We start from the raw sequence: 22,213 nt of genomic DNA on the forward strand, positions 1-22,213 counted from the left end.
ATAAGGAAAAGTTATTTGCTTGTTCCCATAATATAAGAACTAGAGGCCACCAAATGAAATTAATGGGCAGCAGGTTTAAAACCAATAAAACACACAGCACACAGTCAACCTGTGGAACTCCTTGCCTGAGGAGGTTCTGAATTCTAGGACTATAACAGGGTTTAAAAGAGAACTAGATAAATTCATGGAGGTGAAGTCCATTAATGGCTATTAGCCAGGATGGGTAAGGAAGGGTATCCCTAGCCTCTGTTTTTCAGAGGGTAGAGATGGATGGCAGGAGAGAGATCACTTGATCATTACCTGTTAGGTTCACTCCCTCTAGGGCACCTGACAGAGTACTGGGCTGGATGGACCTTTGGTCTGATGAGTAGGGCCATTCTTATGTTCTTATGTTGTTGGTTTTTTCCCCTAGATCAAGCAGGGGACAACAAACATAAATTTTCTCTGATGGCTGCAGTTTGAAGGGGGAAGGGCCTGACATTTGCACAGTGAGGGAACTCAAGGCAGTTCAGACTTTTTCACTGGAAGATTGTGTCTCTGCTTGGTCAGAGTGAGAATTTCAGAACAGGACTTGACAGAGGAAAGATGTGTTTGTTAAGCCAATTTGAAGAAAAAACAAAAACAAAAGAGGTGACACATTGAGAAGTGTCTGCCTTTGCAAAACAATGACTGGAAGGCAAGGGTGAAGTTGCTTTGATTGCAGAGCCAATCACACACAGTGAGGTTTCATTATGGAAATGTTTAGCAGTGAACTCTAGCTTCCACAGCACAATTTTTTATAACAACTGTAGCATAAATACCTTCTTTTTGCCAAGGAGAATAATTTCTACTAAAGGGCCCGATCATCCCCTCTTATGGGAAACCTCTGCTGGGAGATCCAGAAGCCTCTCCCAGGGATGTTTCCTTGGTATCCAGAGAGTTATCACCTCACAAAGTGGAGAGTAAAGCAGACAGAAATTTCCACAGAGCCCAAGACTGATGGGAAATGAGGCCTCATGCTCATGAGTCTTGGGCTTTGAATACTAGTATGCTCTTTTCCAGAGCAGTTTCCTGGCCTCCCTCATCTCTGCCAGCCTCATGTTCTTGAGTTCTACAACCAAAAGTTCCTTTTCTGTGCCCCTCTCTGCTTCTTCACCATACACCACACACAGTGGCTGTCCTTGGTCAGTGAGGACCCAGGGTTCAGAGGTGCACCTGTATGAGTTCACCTCCGATCTGGGGAAAAAGGCACCTTGCTTGCTCCGCTATCTGAGCACTTGCTGTGGCTGGCTGCCCCACCTGTCACTGTTTCTCCCTACTGGCCTCCCTGCCAGCCGTTGTTCCTTCCCCGCTTGCTTCCCAACCAGCCACTGTTCCTCCCACACTGACCTTCCTACCAGCTGCTGATCCTCCCACTTTCTAACTCTTCATAATCTGCTTTCCACTTAACTATTATGATCAATTTAGTATCATCTGCAAAGTTTGCCACCTCACTTTACCCTTTTTACCAAGTTTACCACTTTTTACAGATCCCCTGGTCCTAGTACAGATTCTTTGGGGAATCTTGTCTTTCTACTACCTAGGGGGAAGAGCATGGGACCAGCCCACAGATTGACTAGTTTGTGAATAGTCTATGCCCTTCATTAACTATGGCTGATATTTATGCTACTCAGAAAGGGGAGAGAAATGATCTCATTCACCCTCTTCAATGTTTAACTCCATCGACATATGCTGAACTGTTTCCTTGTTGTCCCTACTTTTCTTTTGCAGAGGAACTCCATGAGGAAACAGGTGAGTTTGCCTATTTTAATGAATACTTACAGTCCACAGACCCAACTTTGCATGCCCTTTATGGGTTCTAACAGCTCCAACTGCTGCAGGGACTCTCACATTGCATGGTTCTTCGGTCTGGGAAGAGGAGGGTTCATATAGGGGACTCTGGAATTATAGGCTCTGCAATCATAGACTTTCATAGAACTGAGACTTCACCAGCACTTTTCAAAGAAGGTCTGAACAGGAGAGGTTGAAGGAGTCAGGAATGAGCAAAAACATGTACGAGCTCCAGGAACTGAACATATATCCTATAGGACAAAGCTCTCAATATGGAATGCAGCAGGACAGAGTTCCTAAAGCTGGGCCTGAGCTGTAGCTGAGGCCAGGCTGACACCACATCTGCTGCCTCAGGGATGGGAAGAGAATAGTCTTCCCCAGAAAGAGTCCTCCAAACTGGTAACCTACATCCTGTGTAGAACACAGAGGAGGCTCTTTGAAAATCCCTCTGCTAAGGAAGTGGTGATAGTCACACAGGAATGTTTGCTAGAGGAGGACATAAAACCCAGATAGTCTGTTCTCTGGCCCAGTGTATTCAGTACCAGTACTAGTACCCTGGCTCCATGGTTACAGGTTCACTAACACATGAGTGCCCAGTGGCAAGGAGCAGCTCACTCAACAGCAGGACTTGCTGCTGTTCCCTAGGCTACACAAAGGGTTAAGGCAGTGGTCCCCAACCTTTCCGTCTGGCAGATGCCAGACGAAGAACCACGGTGGCCGTGGAGCACTGGCATTTCGGCGGCGATGCCTCTCGATGACGTCTCTTCTTGGCGGCAAGCGGCAGATGCCGCAGAATTTTGGAGGGTGCTCCACCCGGGGTCAGGATGCGGGCGCATTTAGTGCCCCCGTGGTCGCCATGGCGCCCGCAGGCACCGCGTTGGGGACCCCTGGGTTAAGGCAAGGTACCCTGACACTAATAGACTGGCTAGATGAACCTTTTGTGTGATCCAGTATGGCCATTCTTATGTTCTTAAGACAAATATGTGACACGTGGAGCTGTATGTCCTTTTGGAATCATAGACTATTAGGGTTGGAAGAGACCTCAGGAAGCCATCTAGTCCAAACCCCTGTTCAAAGCAGGACCAACACCAACTAAATCCTCTCAGCCAGGGCTTTGTCAAGCCTGACCTTAAAAACCTCTAAGGAAGGAGATTCCACCACCTCCCTAGGTAACCCATTCCAGTGCTTCACCATCCTCCTAGTGAAAAGTTTCCTAATATCCAAACTAGACCTCTGCCACTGCAACTTGAGACCATTGCTTCTGCTACCATTGAGAACAGCCTAGCTCAGTCCTCTTTGGAACCCCCATTCAGATAGTTGAAGGCTGCCATCAAATTCCCCCTCACTCTTCCCTTCTGTAGACTAAATAATACCAGTTCCCTCAGCCTCGCCAAGCAACTTTCTGTAGGACTTAAACAACTCAGTGGGGTTTAATACCCTGCCCCAAGGGGGAACTCTTCATAGTGAAGTGCAAGAGCATCCCCTTGGATGGGAAATTATAGCTGGGAACTTCAGGGGCCTTCACTGTACTTCACTGTAGCCTCTCCTGATGAGGAGGGCTCTCCCCTCACACAGGAGAGTGCAGAGCATCCTGGAATCACAGCAAAGCTAACAAGACTGCTGGAAGAGAGGCATCATGCTCAGTGCTTCTGTGCCTTCTCTGCTCTTGGCACCAGGGTGCTGAGGGTGCTGTCCCCCTCGGTGCCTGGAATCTTCAGGAGGAGCTGTTCATCTCTTGAGGCACAATCACACACAGAGCTCCACAGGGCGGTGCAGTTTACCAACCCATTCACATTTCCCACCGCCCACAGCCACAGCCATGGAGCTGTTTCTTAAATTGCCCAAAGATTGAATAGCTAGCTCACTACCCATGGCCAATATTTATGCTAATCAACAAAGAAAGGATCTAATTCACCCAATCATGTGGGGGAAGTGTAGGCACAGGCACCAAGTTTTTGATTTACTCAGAGGTTCTTGACAACCTCTCTGCCCCAGGCTGTGCCTCTCCTAACCCCCTTCCCTTAAGACCCAACCCTTGCCCGCTCTCACTTGGCCTCTTCCTGCCCAGGACTGGCACTAGGTTTTTTGCCCTGGACTCCCCTGCACCCTCTGCCGTGCCAGCACTGGACTTTCCTCCCCACCCCACCCGTACCCCCTGCTACCCCAACCCTGGGCTTTCCCCCACCAGTGCTGACTCCGCCTGCTCCCCGCTCGCCTCCAGCCGGTCCAGTGCTGGCATGGTCAGGTAAGCATCGGGGCTCCTGGGCCGCGCCTCAGCCCAGGGTCCCTCCAGCCAAGGCTCCCGCCTCCAGGACCGGCCAGGACCCAGGACTGCAGAGCCGGGGGACCGCCCAGCAGGGGACTGAGAAGCCGGGGCAGGGCAGCTCCAGAGTGAGCAGAGTCCCAGAGAGCAGGACGCGGGCCCAGCATGGCAGCGCCCCATGCACCGGTCCCCTCTATGGCCCCGCTGCTGCTGCTGATGATGATCTTGGCCGCCCTGCCGCAGTCCCTGGGAGGCTTGGGCTGCTTTGCCCAGCCCTGGCTGCAGCGCTGGGTGGTGGCCACCCTGCGGCACCTACAGGTGGCTCCACGAGCCCCGCGGAGCAGCCCTCAGCCCAAGTGTGCTGCGCTCAAAGCCCGCCCAGCCATAAGTCTCCCCGACGCAAACCGCAGCAGCTCCAGGGCACTCCCCGTGCAGGACGCGTGCTGCTGCCGGAGCTGGCTCTAAACTTTTGCTGCCCCAAGCGAAAAGAAAAAAAAGCTGGCTGGAATTCCGCCCCTGAAAATGTGCTGCCGCAAGCAGGTGCTTGGTCTGCTGGGGCCAGGAGCAGGCTCTGTTCTCCCCCTCCCAAGAGTGCCCCACCCTCGTCCCACCTCTTCCTTCTTGAGCTCCTCCCCCACTCAATAATAGCTGATCAGTGGTGAGCAGGAGGCGCTGCGGTGGAGGGGGAGGAGCTGATTTGTGGGGCCTGCCTGTGAGTGCAATTTCTGTCTCAGAAAAGGGTACCCCTTTCACTGGAGCTCACATAAGCCCTTCAGTAGGAAAGTGTTCGCTAGGCCCCAAACCAGAGGGCATAGGGATTATCTTAATTAGGACTATAGAGGTTATATTAGCTCAGTTTTTGGCTCTGTTGCTGGAATACTGAGTGCAGTTCCGGTGTCCCAAACTGAAGAAAGAAGTTGTCAAACTGGAGAGGGTTCAGAGAAGAGCACCAGAATGTTTAAAGGATTAGATACCATGTGTTCTAGTGATAGACTCAAAGAGCTCAATCTATTTAGCTCACCAAAAAATGGTGTGACTTGATTACACTCTAGACGTATGTAGATAGAGAACATATATGTGATAATAGGCTCTTTAGTCTAGCAGAGAATGGTCTGATGAGATGTGCTACCTTCCAGCTTTAGACACTATGGTGTTCATTGTGTCACTTGTTCCCTCACAGCTATTCTCCAATAAATACTGCTTTAGTTATTTTAACTATTAGTTATCTTTGTTCTTGGCCATATTATTACAAAAGGTGCTATTGTTATATTTAAATATATATATTTTTCTTTTTTAGGGGACTTGGAAAAGAGAATGAGTAAGTCTGTGTCCTTTTGCTTCTGTGTGCTCTACTGCTGTGTAGGAATCTTGTAGAACAGCTCTGCACAACTCATAAAGCGGCAAGGGCCATATTACTCCAAAGCAAACAGCTGAGGGCTGAACACCCCCGGCCTCGCCGAACCTCCCACCCAGTGCCACCCAGCCCCCCTGAAATACTCCCCCCCTCAGCAGCGCCTGCCCCACGGAAACAAACCCTCCTTCGCCAGCGCTGCCCCACCGGAACATCGGTATTGGACCTTGGTAATATGTTATAGCGGGCCCCTAAGGTAGTATAATTAAGGTAAAAGAAAAATGTCTTTTTGTTAGAAGTAGAACAAGTTCTTCACCCAACTTTGTAATCAATTGCCCTGTTCAATGAAAGAGGTGTGACTGAGGAAGGTGTGGAAGGCAGACACCTCCAGACAGCTGCAACCCTTGGAGAGGGGATGGGAGCCAGACCAGATTAGCACAACAGATCAGCCACTGACTCACCACTCCCCTCCTCAGCCCCTCCCCCTCCCCCAGCTCATCTCCTCATCCCCTGCCACTGCCCGCCCGCCTCTTCAGCCCCCCCGCCGCTTCCCTACTCCCCCCTCCGCAGGCCGCACAATGAGCCCACTTACTGACCCCCCATGGGCCATACAGTGAGCCCACCTGTTGTGCAGGATTGTTGTTGAATGAAAAGAAAAATCATTGAGTTATTAGACCTCACTCCACTTTCCTGTTTTGTTAGAGCAGGAACTGAGACACGTTAAGGTTTGATTCAGTTACAAAATAATGTGGAGGCAGTATAAGCACAAGCACCAACTTGTTGATTTCCTTGGGGGTACAAGACAACCTCGGTGCTCCAGACCCTGCCTCTCCTAACACCTTGCCCTTAAGGCCCCAACCTTGCCCGCTCTCCCTCTGTCTCTTCCTGCCCTGTTCTTCCCCTCACAAGAGTGCCCCACCCTCGTTCCACCTCTTCCTTCCTGAGCTCCCCCCCACCCCAGCGCCTTCTGCCCTCTCCAGAAGAGCTGATCAGTGGTGAGCAGGAGGCGCTGTGGTGGTGGGGGATGAGCTGATTGGTGGGGCCTGCCTGTGAGTGCCATTTCTGTCTCAGAAAAGGGTACCCCTTTCACTGGAGCTCACATAAGCCCTTCAGCAGGAAAATGTTCGCTAGACCCCAAACCAGAGGGCATGGGGATGATGTTAATTAGGACTCTAGGGGTTATATTAGCTCTGTATTTGACTCTATTGCTGGAACACTGAGTGCAGTTCCGGTGTCCCCAACTGAAGAAAGAAGTTGTCAAACTGGAGAGGGTTCAGAGAAGAGCACCAGAATGATTAAAGGATTCGATAGCATGTGTTCTAGTTATCAACTCAAAGAGCTCAATCTGTTTAGATCATCCAGGAAAAGGGGTGACTTGATTACACTCTAGAAGTACATAGATAGAGAACATATATGTGATAATGGGCTCTTTAGTCTAGCAGAGAATGGTCTTGCAAAATCCAACAGCTGGAAACTGAAACTAGGAAAGTCAGACTAGAAATAAGGAATACATTTTTAAGAGTGAGGATGATTAGCCATTGTTACAATTGACGAGGGGTTGTGATGCATCCTCCATCACTGGAAATATTTTTCTGAAAGTACTGCTCTAATGCAAACATAAATTGCTTGGGGGAAGTTCTCTGCCCCATGTAATAGATGATGAGAGTGCTTCCTTCTGGCCTTAGACACTATGTTGTTCATTGTGTCATTTGTTCCCTCGCAGCTATTCTCCAATAAATACAGCTTTTGATATTTGAATTATTAGTTACCTTTTTTCTTGGCCATATTATTACAAAATGTCCTATTGTTATCTTTAAATACATTTTTCTCTTTTTTAGGAGAAATGGAAAAGACTATAAGTAAGTCTCGTGCCTTTTTCTTCCGTGTGCTCTACTCCTCTTTTTGATAGAGCAGATTACTTGGCTAATTTTGTGAATAACATATATGAGCATTTGGTGGTTCTGAGCAGTGCTGCTCATACATTGTTGAAATTTAAATAGACTCTCCCACTACTTGTTTTTATTCTTCAAGAACCGTGACACCATTGCAGAGAAACACTATGAAAGACAATACACATATTGAAAGGATTCTGCATTGAATTAAGCAACTGGAATTCAACTCATGATGTAAATTGTGTTACTGCTCCTTTCATAGCAGATCCCATATTAGCAGAGGAGCATAGTGTGTCAAATTCACCTTTTCCTGATTACTTTTGGCTATGAAGCTTCTTTTTAAATGTATTAACGCAAGAATATAATCTTCTCTATCTACTACGTAGTGGGCCATGTATGGGGCTAGCCCACAGATTGAATAGCTAGCTCACTACCTATGGCCAATATTTATGCTAATCAATGAAGAAAGGATCTAATTCACCCTCTTCAATTCATAAGTCAATGGATATACAGTAAACTGTTTTCTTTTCCTCCCTTTTCTTATTTTACAGAGCAAATCCAGGAGGAAAAGGGTGAGTTTGCCTACTTTAATCAATACTTACAGTTCACTGACCAAACTTCATGTGCCCTGTATTGGTTGCAACGACTTCAGCTGCAGAAGGGACACTATCATTGCATGCCCCATGGACAGGGGAACTGGAGGGTCTGTGTAGATTACTCTGTAATAGTGGTATGTCATCAAGCTGAGACCTCACCAGCAATTTACAGAGAAAGTCAGAGGGGTAGGGTCTCAAGGACAGTCAAACATAAGAGAAAAAAAATATGCTACAGGAACTGAACATGTCAATTGAAAAAAAAAAAAAAAAAAGCTCTGGACTGAGTTGCTAGTGCTGTGCCTGACCTTGTAGTAGCTGAGGCCATGCGGCCACTCCACCCTGTACCTCAGGGATGGAGGGAAAATTGTCTTTCCCAAAAGAGCTTCCCCCAAACTGGGACCCCACATCCTGTGCAGAGCACCCAGTGCAGGCTCTTTGACAATCCCCTTGCAAAGGAAGTGCTGATCATCACACAGGAAAGTTTGCTACAGCAGGAAATAGAACCTAGATACTCTGTCTTCTGGTTTGGTGTATTCATTATGAGAGGAAGGTGTGGGCAGAAACTTTCCATGGGAATGTGTGTATTTCAGGTGGAAAAAAACTTTTAGGATGAAAAAAAGAACAAGAAAGAAGCAAAAGCATCTCAGTACAGTCAGAAGTTTCTGTTTCCTCTGATTTGAAAAGGAATGTTCTGATTTTTCACTTCAAAAGAAAGGAGACATTGTTAAGTTTCGATTCAGTTACCCAATCATGTGGGGGAAGTGTAGGCACAGGCACCAAGTTTTTGATTTACTCAGAGGTTCTTGACAACCTCTCTGCCCCAGGCCCTGTCTCTCCTAACCCCCTTCCCTTAAGGCCCCACCCTTGCCCGCTCTCACTCGGCCTCTTCCTGCCCAGGACCGGCACTACGTTTTTTGCCGCCCCAAGCAAAAGATCTTTTGGCTGCTCCCCACCCCAGCTCTGGACTCCCGCCACACCCTCTGCTGCGCCAGTGCTGGGATCTCCCCCCAAACCCACCCGCACCCCCTGCCACCCCAGCACTGGACTTTCCTCCGCACCCCTGCTGCCCCAACCCCTGGGCTTTCCCCCACCAGTGCTCACTCCGCCTGCTCCCCTCTCGCCTCCAGCCGGTCCAGTGCTTGTAGGGTCAGGTAAGCATCGGGGCTCCCGGGCCGCGCCTCAGCCCAGGGTCCCTCCAGCCAAGGCTCCCGCCTCCAGGACCGGCCAGGACCCAGGATGGCAGAGCTGGGGGACAGCCCAGCAGGGGACTGAGGAGCCGGGGCAGGGCAGCTCCGGAGTGAGCAGAGTCCCAGAGAGCAGGACGTGGGCCCCGCATGGCAGCGCCCCATGCACCGGTCCCCTCTATGGCCCCGCTGCTGCTGATGATGATCTTGGCCGCCCTGCCGCAGTCCCTGGGTGGCTCGGGCTGCTTTGCCCAGCCCTGGCTGCAGCGCTGGGTGGTGGCCACCCTGCGGCACCTATAGGTGGCTCCACAAGCCCCGCGGGGCAGCCCTCAGCCCGAGTGTCCTGCACTCGAAGACCGCCCAGCCATAAGTCTCCCTGACGTGAACCGCAGCAGCCCCAGGGCAACCCCCGTGCAGGACGCGTGCTGCTGCCGGGGTCGGCTCTAGGATTTTGCTGCCCCAAGCACACACACAAAAAAAAAAAAAAAGCTAGCTGGAATTCCGCCCCTGAAAATGTGCTGCCGCAAGCAGGTGCTTGGTTTGCTGGTACCTGGAGCCAGCCCTGTTCTCCCCCTCCCAAGAGTGCCCCACCCTCGTCCCACCTCTTCCTTCCTGAGCTCCCCCCCACCCCAGCGCCTTCTGCCCTCTCCAGAAGAGCTGATCAGTGGTGAGCAGGAGGTGCTGTGGTGGTGGGGGAGGAGCTGATTGGTGGGGCCTGCCTGTGAGTGCCATTTCTGTCTCAGAAAAGGGTACCCCTTTCACTGGAGCTCACATAAGCCCTTCAGCAGGAAAATGTTCGCTAGGCCGCAAACCAGAGGTCATGGGGATGATGTTAATTAGGACTCTAGGGGTTATATTAGCTCTGTATTTGACTCTATTGCTGGAACACTGAGTGCAGTTCCGGTATCTCCAGCTGAAGAAAGAAGTTGTCAAACTGGAGAGGGTTCAGAGAAGAGCACCAGAATGATTAAAGGATTAGATAGCATGTGTTCTAGTTATCAACTCAAAGAGCTCAATCTGTTTAGATCATCAAGGAAAAGGGGTGACTTGATTACACTCTAGACGTACATAGATAGAGAACATATATGTGATAATGGGCTCTTTAGTCTAGCAGAGAATGGTCTTGCAAAATCCAACGGCTGGAAACTGAAACTAGGAAAGTCAGACTAGAAATAAGGAATACATTTTTAAGAGTGAGGGTGATTAGCCACTGTTACAATTTACAGGGGATTGTGGTGCATCCTCCGTTACTGGATTTTTTTTCTAAAGGTACTGCTCTACTGCAAACATGAATTGTTTGGGGGAAGTTCTCTGACCCATGTTATAGATGATGAGAGTGCTTCCTTCCAGCCTTAGACACTATGATGTTCATTGTGTCACTTGCTCCCTCACAGCTATTCTCCAATAAATACTGCTTTAGTTATTTTAACTATTAGTTATCTTTGTTCTTGGCCATATTATTAAAAAAGGTGCTATTGTTATATTTAATTTTTTTTTCTTTTTTAGGGGACTTGGAAAAGAGAATAAGTAAGTCTGTGTCCTTTTGCTTCTGTGTTCTCTACTGCTGTGTAGGAATCTTGTAGCACAGTTCTGCACAACTCGTAAAGCAGCAAGGGCCATATTACTCCAAAGAAAACAGCTGAGGGCCGAACCCCTCCGGCCTTACCAAAGCCTGCCCCCAGCGCCACCCAGCCCCCCCAAAATACTCCCCCCCGAGCACCACCCACCCCACGGAAACAAACCCTCCTTCCCCAGCGCTGCCTCACCGGAACAGCGGTGTTGAACCTTGGTAATATGTTATAGGGGGCCACTAAGGTAATATAATTAAGATAAAAGAAAAATGTCTTTTTGTTAGAAGTAGAACAAGCTCTTCCCCCAACTTTGTAATCAATTGCCCTGTTGAATGAAAGAGGTGTGACTGAGGAATGCAGCACCTCCAGACAGCTGCAACCCTTCGAGAGGGGATGGGAGCCAGACCAGATCAGTTTAACACGTCAGCCACTGACTCACCACTCCCCTCCTCAGCCCCCTATCCTCCTCCGGCTCACCTACTCCCCACCCCATGCCACTACCCAGCCAGTCGCCTTCTCAGACCCCCACCCCTCGGCTCGCCTACTCAACCCCCGCCACTGTCCATCCGCCCACTCGCCTCCTCAGCCCTCCACTCTTCCTCAGCTAGCCTCCTCATCCCCCACCACTGCCCGCTCATCTCTTCAGCCCCCCTCCCTCACCTGCCGCTTGCCTACTCACCTCCCGCGGGCCGCACAATGAGCCTACCTACCCTCCCCCCATGGGCCGCATGTTGTGCAGGACTGTTGTAGAATGAAAAGAAAAACCACTGAATTATTAGACCTCACCCCACTTTCCTGTTTTGATAGAGCAGGAACTGAGACATTGTAAAGGTTTGATTCAATTATGAAATAATGTGGGGGCAGTAAAAGCACAGGCACCAACTTGTTGATTTCCTTGGGGGTACTAGACAACCTCTTTGCCCCAGGCCCTGCCTCTCCTAACCCCTTTCACTTAGGGCTCCACCCTTGCCCACTCTCACTCTGTCTCTTCCTGCCCTGTTCTCCCCCACACAAGAGTGCCCCACCCTCATTCCACCTTTTCCTTCCATGTCTCCTCCCCCACCAGAGCCTTCTGCCCTCTCCAGAAGAGCTGATCAGTGGTGAGCAGGAGGTGCTGTGGTGGTGGGGGAGGAGCTGATTGATGGGGCCTGCCTGTGAGTGCAATTTCTGTCTCAGAAAACGGGTACCCCTTTCACTGGAGCTCACACAAGCCCTTCAGTAGGAAAGTGTTCTCTAGGCCCCAAACCAGAGGGCATGGGGATGATGTTAATTAGGACTCTAGGGGTTATATTAGCTCTGTATTTGACTCTATTGCTGGAATACTGAGTGCAGTTCCAGTGTCTTCAACTGAAGAAAGAAGTTGTCAAACTGGAGAGGGTTCATAGAAGAGCACAGGAATGATAAAGGATTAGATAATGTGTTATAGTGATCGATTCAAAGAGCTCAATCTATTTAGCTCACCAAAGAAAAGGGGTGACTTGATTACACTCTAGACGTATGTTGATAGAGAACATATATGTGATAATGGGCTCTTTAGCCTAGCAGAGAATGGTCTTGCAAAATCCAATGGCTGGAAACTGAAACTAGGAAAGTCAGACCAGAAATAAGGAATACATTTTTAAGAGTGAGGATGATTAGCCATTGTTACAAGTGACGAGGGATTGTGGTGCATCCTCCATCACTGGAAATATTTTTCTGAAAGTACTGCTCTAATGCAAACATAAATTGCTTGGTTGAAGTTCTCTGCCCCATGTAATAGATGATGAGAGTGCTTCCTTCTGGCCTTAGACACTATGATGTTCATGGTGTCACTTGCTCCCTCGCAGCTATTCTCCAATAAATACAGCTTTAGTTATTTTAACTATTGGTTACCTCTGTTCTTGGCTATATTATTACAAATGTTATCTTCAAATACATTTTTCAATTTTTTAGGAGAAATTGGAAAAGACAATAAGTAAGTCTTTTTCTTCCATGTGCTCTACTCCTCTTTTTGATAGAGCAGATTACTTGGCTAATTTTGTCAATAACATATATGAGCACTTGGTGGTGCTCATATATGTTATTGACAAATCTGTCTGGGGATTGGTCCAGCTTTGAGCAGGAGGTTGGACTAGATGACTTTCTGAGGTCCCTTCCAACCCTAATATTCTATAGAGATGTTCATTTAAAAATGCAAAAATAGAAAAGAAACTCTCCTCAGATCTAGCAAATATTCATAGATGCTCTTGTGAAGCCAGGAAAAAAAGACCTAACCAGCACTTTGCAAACAAAGTCAGAGGGGTAGGGGTTCAAGAGCAGTCAGACATTAGAGAAAAAACATTCATGTGCTACAGGAACTGAACATGTCCATTAAAAAAAAAAAAAAAAAGCTCTTGACTGAGTTGCTAGTGCTGTGCCTGACCTTGTAGTAGCTGAGGCCATGCGGACACTCCATCCTGTGCCTCAGGGATGGAGGGAAAATTGTCTTTCCCAAAAGAGCTTCCCCCAAACTGGGAACCCATATCCAGTGTAGGCTCTTTGACAATCCCCCTGCAAATGAAGTGCTGATAGTCACACAGGAAAGTTTCCAGAGCAGTTTCCTGGCCTCCCTCATCTCTGGCAGCACGGTGCTAAGATAGCTTTGTCCTCTCCATGCCTGGGATCTCAAGGAGGAACTGTTCACCCCTTAAATCACAATCCCCGCTGGATGTCTCCTCTGGGCAGCGTGGTTCTGCAACTCAGTCCCCTTCCCCAGTACAGATCTGGTCCTATCATGCAGAAATATTTGATAGGTGCAATGTCTTCAAAGAAAACTTTTCAGCAAAGAGCCTTGAACAGCTATTCAATCTATGAGGCTCGCCATATGCCCATACCCCTGTATTGAAGATTAGAAGAGAGATTAAAGCCCAACCATTTTTGAACAATTTTGGCAAGAACCTTCATAGTCACTATTAAATAGAAAAATAATAAATAAAACTCAATAGGACACAATTCAACTCTCCTAATATGGACATCAGCTATTAAAAAGTCATGATACTGCTTATGTAATAAATTATGTCCCATTTTCTGTTTCCATGTGCAGTTCTTTTCATATATACATTTTCTTTCATACAAGATTTGTTTTCTGGAGAGTTACATTTCTAGAGGATACTGAATAGCACACAGGGAGAGGAATAGCTCACTGGTTTGAGCATTGGCCTAATAAACCCAGGGTTGTGAGTTCGGCTTATGTGGCCTGCATCTTGCAGGAGGTCAGACTAGATGATCATAATGGTCCCTTCTGATCTTGAATTCTATGATTCTATGATTCAATCCTTGAGGGGGCCATTTAGGAAACTGGGGTAAAAATCTGTCTGGGGATTAGTCCAGCTTTGAGCAGGGGGTTGTACTATATCACTTTCTGAGGTCCCTTCTAATTCTAATATTCTATAGAGGTGTTCATTTAAAAATGCCAAAATAAAAAAGAAACTCTCCTCAGATCTAGCAAATATTCAGAGATGCTCTTGTGAAGCCGGGAAAAAGGGATCAGGAGAGAGCAGAGAAGTTTAAAAATAAATTCTTCCACTTTCCACTCTACAAGTTTCATGTAAAAGCAGCAAAGAATCCTGTGGCACCTTATAGACTAACTGACGTTTTGCAGCATGAGCTTTCGTGGGTGAATACCCACTTCTTCGGATGCAAGACTTGCATCCGAAGAAGTGGGTATTCACCCACGAAAGCTCATGCTGCAAAACGTCAGTTAGTCTATAAGGTGCCACAGGATTCTTTGCTGCTTTTACAGATCCAGACTAACACGGCTACCCCTCTAATACTTTACAAGTTTCATGTGTATTAACCAGACTGTATATGAGAAATAAGACACAGACTTACCTATTGTCTTCTCTAAGTTTTCTGAAAATGAAACAAATGCTCAGTGATAATGACTGAAACTTCCATTGTGTAAGGGCCAGGCAGGAAGATAGCTTACCGGTTAAAGATGTGCAGTATTGTCCTGTCTGTGCAATCAGAGGGAGTAGGAAGGGGAGCAATGTGCATTATCTGCACTTCCCGCACACCAGTCCCTCCAGCATTTGCAGTTGTATGCATCCTAGAACCAGATAAGGGGCTTTGTGACATCTGGGTGAAGGGTGACATCACAGGAGTCAGCTGAACCCTCCTCTTTTGTGGGGGAGAAAAAAAAACTTTGGGCTTGGCTACACTGGCGCTTTACAGCACTGCAACTTTTTCACTCAGGGATGTGAAGAAACACCTCCCTGAGCACAGCAAGTTAGAGCGCTGTAAATCGCCAGTGTAAACAGTGCTCCAGCACTGGGAGCTGCACTCCCAGCACTGTAAGCTAATACCCTTGTGGAGGTGGAGTACCTGCAGTGCTGGGAGAGCTCTTTCCCAGTGCTGTCGCTGGAGCCGGATTAATTTTTTGTGGACCCCTCTGGGGAAAAATTGTAAAAAGGGCCGGGAGTAAAAGCACAATGGGGCAGGAGCTAGGATTGGTCTCTGGAGCAAGGGAGGAGTCAGGAGTAAACTACAAGCACAGCAGGACTGGGAAGGCGGTAACCAGGATCGCCCCCCCCCCCCCTGCCCACATAGAGCGGGTACCTACCTGGTTCTAGCCCATTCTCTTTGTCTCTCTCTGCACTGAGCTGCACCTCCTCCCGCAGCAGCAGGACAGGTTCTCTTCCAGCTCTCTGGGGTGGGTGTTGGGAGTAGGAGGACCGGAGGCTAATGTGGTTACTCCTATAACCAGACATTTAGTTTCCAGTCAGCACTGCTAACCGGACAGTCAGGTCCCATTTTCTACTGGAATTTCCAGTCTAAAACTGGATACCTGGCAATAGGGCTGCCGGAAAAGCCTGAGGGGCGGGGAGTGGGAGAGGGGCAAGCAATCATTTTTAAAAGTAAGAGGGCTAAGCCTTAAGGGGGGAGGCAAGTGGTGGGTGGGCTCGGAAGTGGAGAGGAGCTAGTGGGCAGGGCCATGTCTGCTGTACTGCCCAGGTAGGCTGGAGACTGTGGGGATCAGCTGACAGAGTATCCAGGGCCGGTTGAAGGATATTTTGCACCTTAAGCAAGACTTCCACCTTGTGTGCCCTGCCCCAGAGCATCACTTATTATAAATAAATCGGCTTGTGTGCCACCTTTGGCATGCGTGCCATAGGATGAGGACCCCTGTTCTAGTGTATACTGTGTATACTGTATTTTCACTATACATGCATATATACTGTATTTTCACTTGCATCCGACGAAGTGGGTATTCACCCACGAAAGCTCATGCTGCAAAACGTCTGTTAGTCTATAAGGTGCCACAGGATTCTTTGCTGCTTTCACTATACATGATTTTCCTCTTACGTGGTGACTTTAGAACCTAACCCCCATGTAAGATGTGATTCCACTATAGTGTAAAAAACAATTTTGGGGCACCACTTTTTGGCACCCCCAAATCTTGGTGTCCAAGGTGGTCGCCTAGTTTGCCTAGTGGTTACACCAGCCCTGACAGTATCCCTAGCCCAGGTGACATGACAGCCAGTGGTGGATTTAAAGTTAGTGGGGCTCCCAGCCCTGTGCTCAGCTTCATTTTTGGGGCTCCTCCTTGGGACCTAGTCAAGAAAAAGAACATTCTCTCTTATTTCCCCCTGCCCCAGTTTTTCATTCTTTTTTCTTCATCCTCCTCCCATAAGTAATAGCAAGTAAATGAAAATACCTTGATTGTTCTTGTAGTCTAACTTATTTTTTCCGCAGACCACTTGAAATTCACGGAGGGTCTCAATGGACCACTTAATGATCTTTCCAAAGATTGTAAAAAAAATGTTCGAGGACGGGGTCTGGCCAGGAGCTAGGACAAGGGAGAGGGCTCAGGGTTGGGGCAGGAGTTTGGGGTGCAAAGCGCTTACCTGGGGCATCACCTGCTTGGTTCTCAGGATGGGGGTGGGGATGTGGGGAGTACAGGTTTCAGGGCAGGGGCTGGGCGCTTGGGAGGTGTGAGGGTCTGAGAGGTGGATGCAGGGAGCTGGGGAGGTGTGGGGGTACAGGGGTCAGGGAAGGGGGCTGGGGATGTGTGAGGGGGTGCTGAGGAGGTTTGAGGGGAGTGCAGGGTCAGGGCAGGGGTCTCAGAGTGTGTGAGAGGGTGCAGGGGGAGGGTGGTGGTGTAGGGGGGTGCAGGAGTTAGGGCAGGGGCTGGGTGTGTGTGAGGAGGTGCAGGGGGCTGGGGTGGTGTAGGGGGGTGCAGGAGTCAGGGCAGGGGCTGTGGATGTGTAAGGGGGCTGCATGGGGCTGGAAGTGTCTAGGGGGGTGCAGGAGTCAGGGCTGGGGGCTGGGGAGGTGAGAGGGGGGATGCAGGGGTTAGGGTGGGCAGGGGCTGGGGGATGGGTTCGGGTCATAGAGGTGCTCACACAAGGGGCTGGTCGGGGTATGCCCCAATTCCAGTCCCTTCCCCAAAGCTCACCCTGCCTCTTTTCCTCCTTCTTGCTGGAGCGGCGTGCTGCGGTTCCCTCCTCCGCACTTTCCCCCTCCTGCCGGCAAGGCTGATCCAGCTGATCGGTGGCAGGAAGAAGGGGGGAATGTAGCATGCTGGGAAAAGGGGTGGGGCAGGATACAGGCTGATGGCAGAGGCTGCCATGGAGCCCCAGCAGCAGCAGAGTCAAGCTTCTCTGACCCCACAGGAGAAAGCAGGAGCAGAGGAGACTGGGCTGGGGCCCCTTTTGACCCTGGGCCTGGCACCATGGCGACAATGGCTCCATTGTAAATCCAGTATTGGCTGGCACGCGACCACACTCACACTTCAAAGCGCTGCCGCGGGAGCGCTCCCAGGGCAATGCTTTGAAGTTTCGAGGGTAGCCACGGCCTTAGTGTGGAGGGGATTAGTTTGGCAGAGGCTCACTGGAGCATGTAAGGGACACTCAGCAGGAAGAGGAGATCACCAACATGGCTAATATTTATTCTATTCTAACCCTTCTGCCAGGTGGAGCCGGCAGCAACCAGGGCTGGGTTCAATATCTAGGGGTTCCTTTTCAACAATACAACACGGAACTGGCTTGATCCCCCACACAGTAACCTGGGTAAATGTCCCTGAGAGGCAATACTGCCCCATTCGCAAGCAGAGAGTCTAAGTGTAGGAAAGAAACTTTTAATGAAAAGAGAGAAGTGACCCAACATTAATTAGGGAAAATGCCACAAGCAGGTTTGATAAAGATAAAGCTGTGAGCAGGACACACACCCTAGAGTGCGTGGGGCAGAGTCTTTTGCCTCCTGTTCTTGAGTTCTAAGACCAAAACTTCCTTTCCTGTGCCCCTCTCTGCTCCCTTACCATACCCCACTCACATTCATTACCCTTGGTGAGGACCCAGAGTTCAGAGGTGCATCTGTGTGAGTTCACCTCCCATTTGTGGAAGAAGGCACCTTGCTTGCTCCACCATCTGAGCACTTGCTCTGGCTGGCTGCCCCACCAGTTGCTGTTCCTCCCCCTCTGGCCTCTCTGCCAGCTGTGGTTTCTCCCCTGCTGGCCGCCTACCAGACGTTATTCCTCTCTCACTTGTTCCAGTCGCTGGTCACCTTCTGCCATCTGCCTCTCTGCTGTGACCTCTGTAGATCAGTCTCTTGAGAGTCCACTGAACTCTTAGTGATTGTCAGCTCCTAGTGACTTTTAGTTCTTAGCAGGCTGGGCAGAAATGCTGTCCCATCACACATGATTTAATCTCTTATTGAGCACTTAAAATAACAAAAGACCCCTAATGTAGCCTATTTTGCTGTCTTTGAATGGTGGGGAGGAACAGGTAAAACCAGACTGGGGACCCTTAGATAGAGTCCACATCTCCTGGCAGGGACATCTGTTCATATCCCATCATTGTTCATACTCCATCAAAAGTCCATCATTGTTTAGGTACAAAACTGTAACACTTAGAAATACCTTCCAAGTTTGAGGCTACATGGTGGTGATATTAACATGTTCTATCTTTCCATAGTTGCCTTAATCTGTTTATTGCTGCCTAGTAGTGTGATCATCATCTCTTTTCTTGGAAAATGCATACGTAAGTTAACTTAATTTTCTTTTGTTTAATTTGCATAAGGTGTACATTTTTAATAGTGAAGATGATTAATCATTGGAACAATTTACCAAGGGTTGCAGTGGTGTCTCCAACCCTGACAATTTCTGAATCAAGATTGAATGTTATTTTAAAAAAAAAAAAAAACCTCTGCTCTAGGAATTATTATGGGGCAGTTCTCTGGCCTGTGTTCTAGAAGTGATCAGACTAGATGATCACAATAGTCCCTTTTAGCCTTGGAATCAATAAAAAAACTGTTATATTGCACGTGAATGAGGTTAATTTTGCTTTAAAGAAACACTGGAGAAGTGACTGACAGCAGCAGAGAGAACACAATGCTGGTCAAATTTACTGATAGCAAAAGTACTGGATCCGAATATTTTTCCACATGAATCTCACTGAAGGTGGCTAATTTATGATGTTCAAGATCTTTAAAATACAATTAGCTAATTTTAATATCCCCAAGCAATGAATTCCACAGGGTGACTGTGTTTGTGTGAAAAGTACCTCCTTTTGCTTGTTCGTTTGTTTTAAACCTATTAATTTAATCAAGTAACCCCTAGTTAAAGTGTTATGCACATGGGTAAATAATATTTCCATTTTCCCTTTTCTCTTTCTCCACAGCATTCATGAATTGTTTGAGGGAAGTTCTCTGGCCCATGTTCTAGAGGCCTTAAACAGTATGATGTTCACTGTGTCACTTGCTCCCTCACAGCTATTCTCCAATAAACACAGCTCTTGATATTTTTCACTAGGAGGGTGGTGAAGCATTGGAATGAGTTACCTGGGGAGGTGGTGGAATCTCCATCCTCAGAGATATTTAAGGCCCGGCTTGAGAAAGCCCTGGCTGGGATAATTTAGTTTGTCCTGATCCGGTTTTGAGCAGGGGTTTGGACTAGATGACCTCCGGAGGTCTCTTCCAGCTCAAAGCTTGTATAATTTTTTGAACTATTAGTGACCTTTGTTCTTGCCCATATTATTACAAAAGTTGCTATTGTTATGTTTAAATATATTGCTTTTCTTTTTTTTTAGGAGAATTGGAAAATAAAATAAGTAAGTCTGTGTCCTTTTTCTTCCATGGGCTCTACTGCTCATTTTGATAGAGCAGATTACTAGGTTAATTTTGTCTATAACATCTATGAGCCTTTGTTGGATCTCCGCAGTGCTGCTCGTATATTGTTGAAATTTAAATAGAGTCACCCCTCCTGATTTGTATTCTCCAAAAACCATAACACTCTTGCAGAGACACAGTATGAAAGGCAATGTACACATTGAAAGGACTGAAACATTGAAACAGCAAATGGAATGGAGCTCATGATGTAAATGGTGTTATGCTCCTTTCATAGCCAAACCCATATTAGCAGAGGAGCGTAGTGTCTCATATGCAACTTTTGCAAATTAGTTGTGGACATGAAGCTTCTTCTGAAATTGATTAAAGCAAGAATATACTGTCTTCTATCTACTACGTAGCGGGATAAGAATGGGACTAGCCCACGGATTGAAGAGCTAGTTCACTACCCATGGCCACTGTGTATGCTAATCAAGAAAGAAAGGATCTCATTCACCCTCTTCAATTCATAAGTCTATGGACATACACTGAACTGTTTTCTTCTCCTCCCCATTTTTCTTTTGCAGAGGGACTCCAGAAGCAAATGGGTGAGTTTTCCTACTTGCTTGAATTCTTACAGTCCACTGACCACAGGTTGTCCGCCCTGTATAGGTTCCAACAACTTCACCTACAGAAGGGACGCTCTCATGGCATGTCCCATGCATCCGGGAAGTGGAGGGTCTTTGTAGTTTACTCTGTAATTGTGGTATGTCATCGAGCGGAGACCTCACTAGCACTTTGCAAAGAAAGTCGGACGGATAGAGTTTCAAGGACAGTTAGGCATGTGAGAAAAAACATCCATGAACTACAGGAACTGATCATATCCACTGAATGGAAAAGCTCTGGATGGGGAGAGTGGCGGGAATGAGTTGCTAATCTTCCATGATTCAATGAACTCTTAGTTACCTTTGTTCTAGGCCTTATTATTACAAAAGGTGATATATCTATATCTATATCTATATATTTTTTGCCCCTTTTTAGGAGACTTGGGAGACAAGAGAATAAGTAAGTCTGTGTCCTTTTTCTTTTGTGTGAGCTACTGCTCTGTCGGAATCTTGTAGAATGAAAAGAAAAATGATTGAGTTATTAGACCTCACCCCACTTTTCTGTTTTTGATAGAGCAGATTACTAATTTTGTCCACAACATCTATGAGCACTTGCTGATTCTCAGCAGTCCTCTTCATACATTGTTGAAATTTAATAAGACTTACACTTTCCTGGTTTGTATTTTCCAAGAACCATAACACTCTTGCAGAGACATAGTATGAAAGGCAATGTACACATTGAAAGGACTCTGCGTAAAACAGTAAATGGAATGCACCTCGTGATGTAAATGGTGTTACATCGTACATTCGTAGCCGAACCCCTATTAGCAGAGGAGCATACTGTCTCATATTCAGCTTTTGCCAGTTAGGTGTGGCCATGAAGCTTTTTTTTTAATTGAATAAAGCAAGAATAGAGAAGATTATATCTACTACGTAGTGGGATAGGAATGGGGCGAGCTCACGGATTGAATAGCTAGTTCACTACCCATGGCCAATATTTATGCTAATCAACAAAGAAAGGATCTGATTCACCCTCTTTAATTCATAAGTCAGTGAACATACACTGAACTGTTTTCTTCTCCTCTCCATTGTTCTTTTGCAGAGGAAGCCAAGGAGAAAATGGGTGAGTTTGCCTAATTTCCTCACTCTTGACAGTCCACTGACCAAACTTTGTGTTCTCTCTATTGATTCCAACAATTTCAACTGCAGAAGAGATGTTATCCTTGCATATGCAATGATCCTGAGAAGTGGAGGGTCTGTGTAGCTTTCTCTGGAATCATTGTATGTCATAGAGCTGAGACCTCACTAGCACTTTGCAAAGAAAGTCAGAAGGGTAGAGGTTCAAGGGCAGTCAGGCATGTGAGAAAAAACATCCCTGCATGACAGGAACTGATCATATCCATTAAATGAAAAAGCTCTGGATGGGGAGTGTGGCAGGATTGAGTTGCTAGTGCTGTGCCTGACCTTGTAGTAGCTGAGACCATGCAGACACTCCACCCTGTGCCTCAGGGGTGGAGGGAGAAATGTCCTGGCCAAAGAGCTTCCCTGAAACTTGGAGCACACATTCTGTGCAGAACACCCAGTATAGGCTCTTTGACAATCGCCCTGCAAAGGAAGTGCTCATCGTCACACTGAATGTTAGCTTGAGCAGGAAATAGAACCTAGATATTCTGTCTTCCGGTCCCGTGTATTCACTATGAGAGCAACGTGTTGGCAGAAACTTTCTATGGGAATGTGCTTATTTTGGGTGTTGGGGGGGGGGAGACACAACAACTTTTGGGATGAAAAAAAGAGGAAGAAAGATACAAAAGGGTTTCCATAGAATGTAAAGTTTCTATTTCCTACTTACTAAAATGGAACGTTTGATTTTTCACCTCAAAAT

General features: G+C 47.5%; 1 protein-coding gene across 1 annotated transcript in view; it reads left to right on the forward strand.

Annotated features, from left to right (window-relative positions):
• The window catches only part of LOC123350613 (golgin subfamily A member 6-like protein 22), a 52,424-nt gene that overhangs the window by 9,468 nt on the left and 20,743 nt on the right, over nt 1–22,213 (forward strand). Inside the window, exons 3-12 of the mRNA XM_044989266.1 lie at nt 1,750–1,770; nt 5,370–5,390; nt 7,262–7,282; nt 7,867–7,887; nt 10,602–10,622; nt 18,598–18,663; nt 19,711–19,731; nt 20,314–20,334; nt 20,768–20,791; nt 21,434–21,454. Coding sequence (XP_044845201.1) covers nt 1,750–1,770; nt 5,370–5,390; nt 7,262–7,282; nt 7,867–7,887; nt 10,602–10,622; nt 18,598–18,663; nt 19,711–19,731; nt 20,314–20,334; nt 20,768–20,791; nt 21,434–21,454 — 258 coding nt within the window. The remainder of the gene's footprint in view (nt 1–1,749; nt 1,771–5,369; nt 5,391–7,261; nt 7,283–7,866; nt 7,888–10,601; nt 10,623–18,597; nt 18,664–19,710; nt 19,732–20,313; nt 20,335–20,767; nt 20,792–21,433; nt 21,455–22,213) is intronic.

The sequence above is a fragment of the Mauremys mutica genome, chromosome 15 (genome assembly GCF_020497125.1).
Source record: "Mauremys mutica isolate MM-2020 ecotype Southern chromosome 15, ASM2049712v1, whole genome shotgun sequence".
NCBI classification, from domain to species: domain Eukaryota; kingdom Metazoa; phylum Chordata; order Testudines; family Geoemydidae; genus Mauremys; species Mauremys mutica.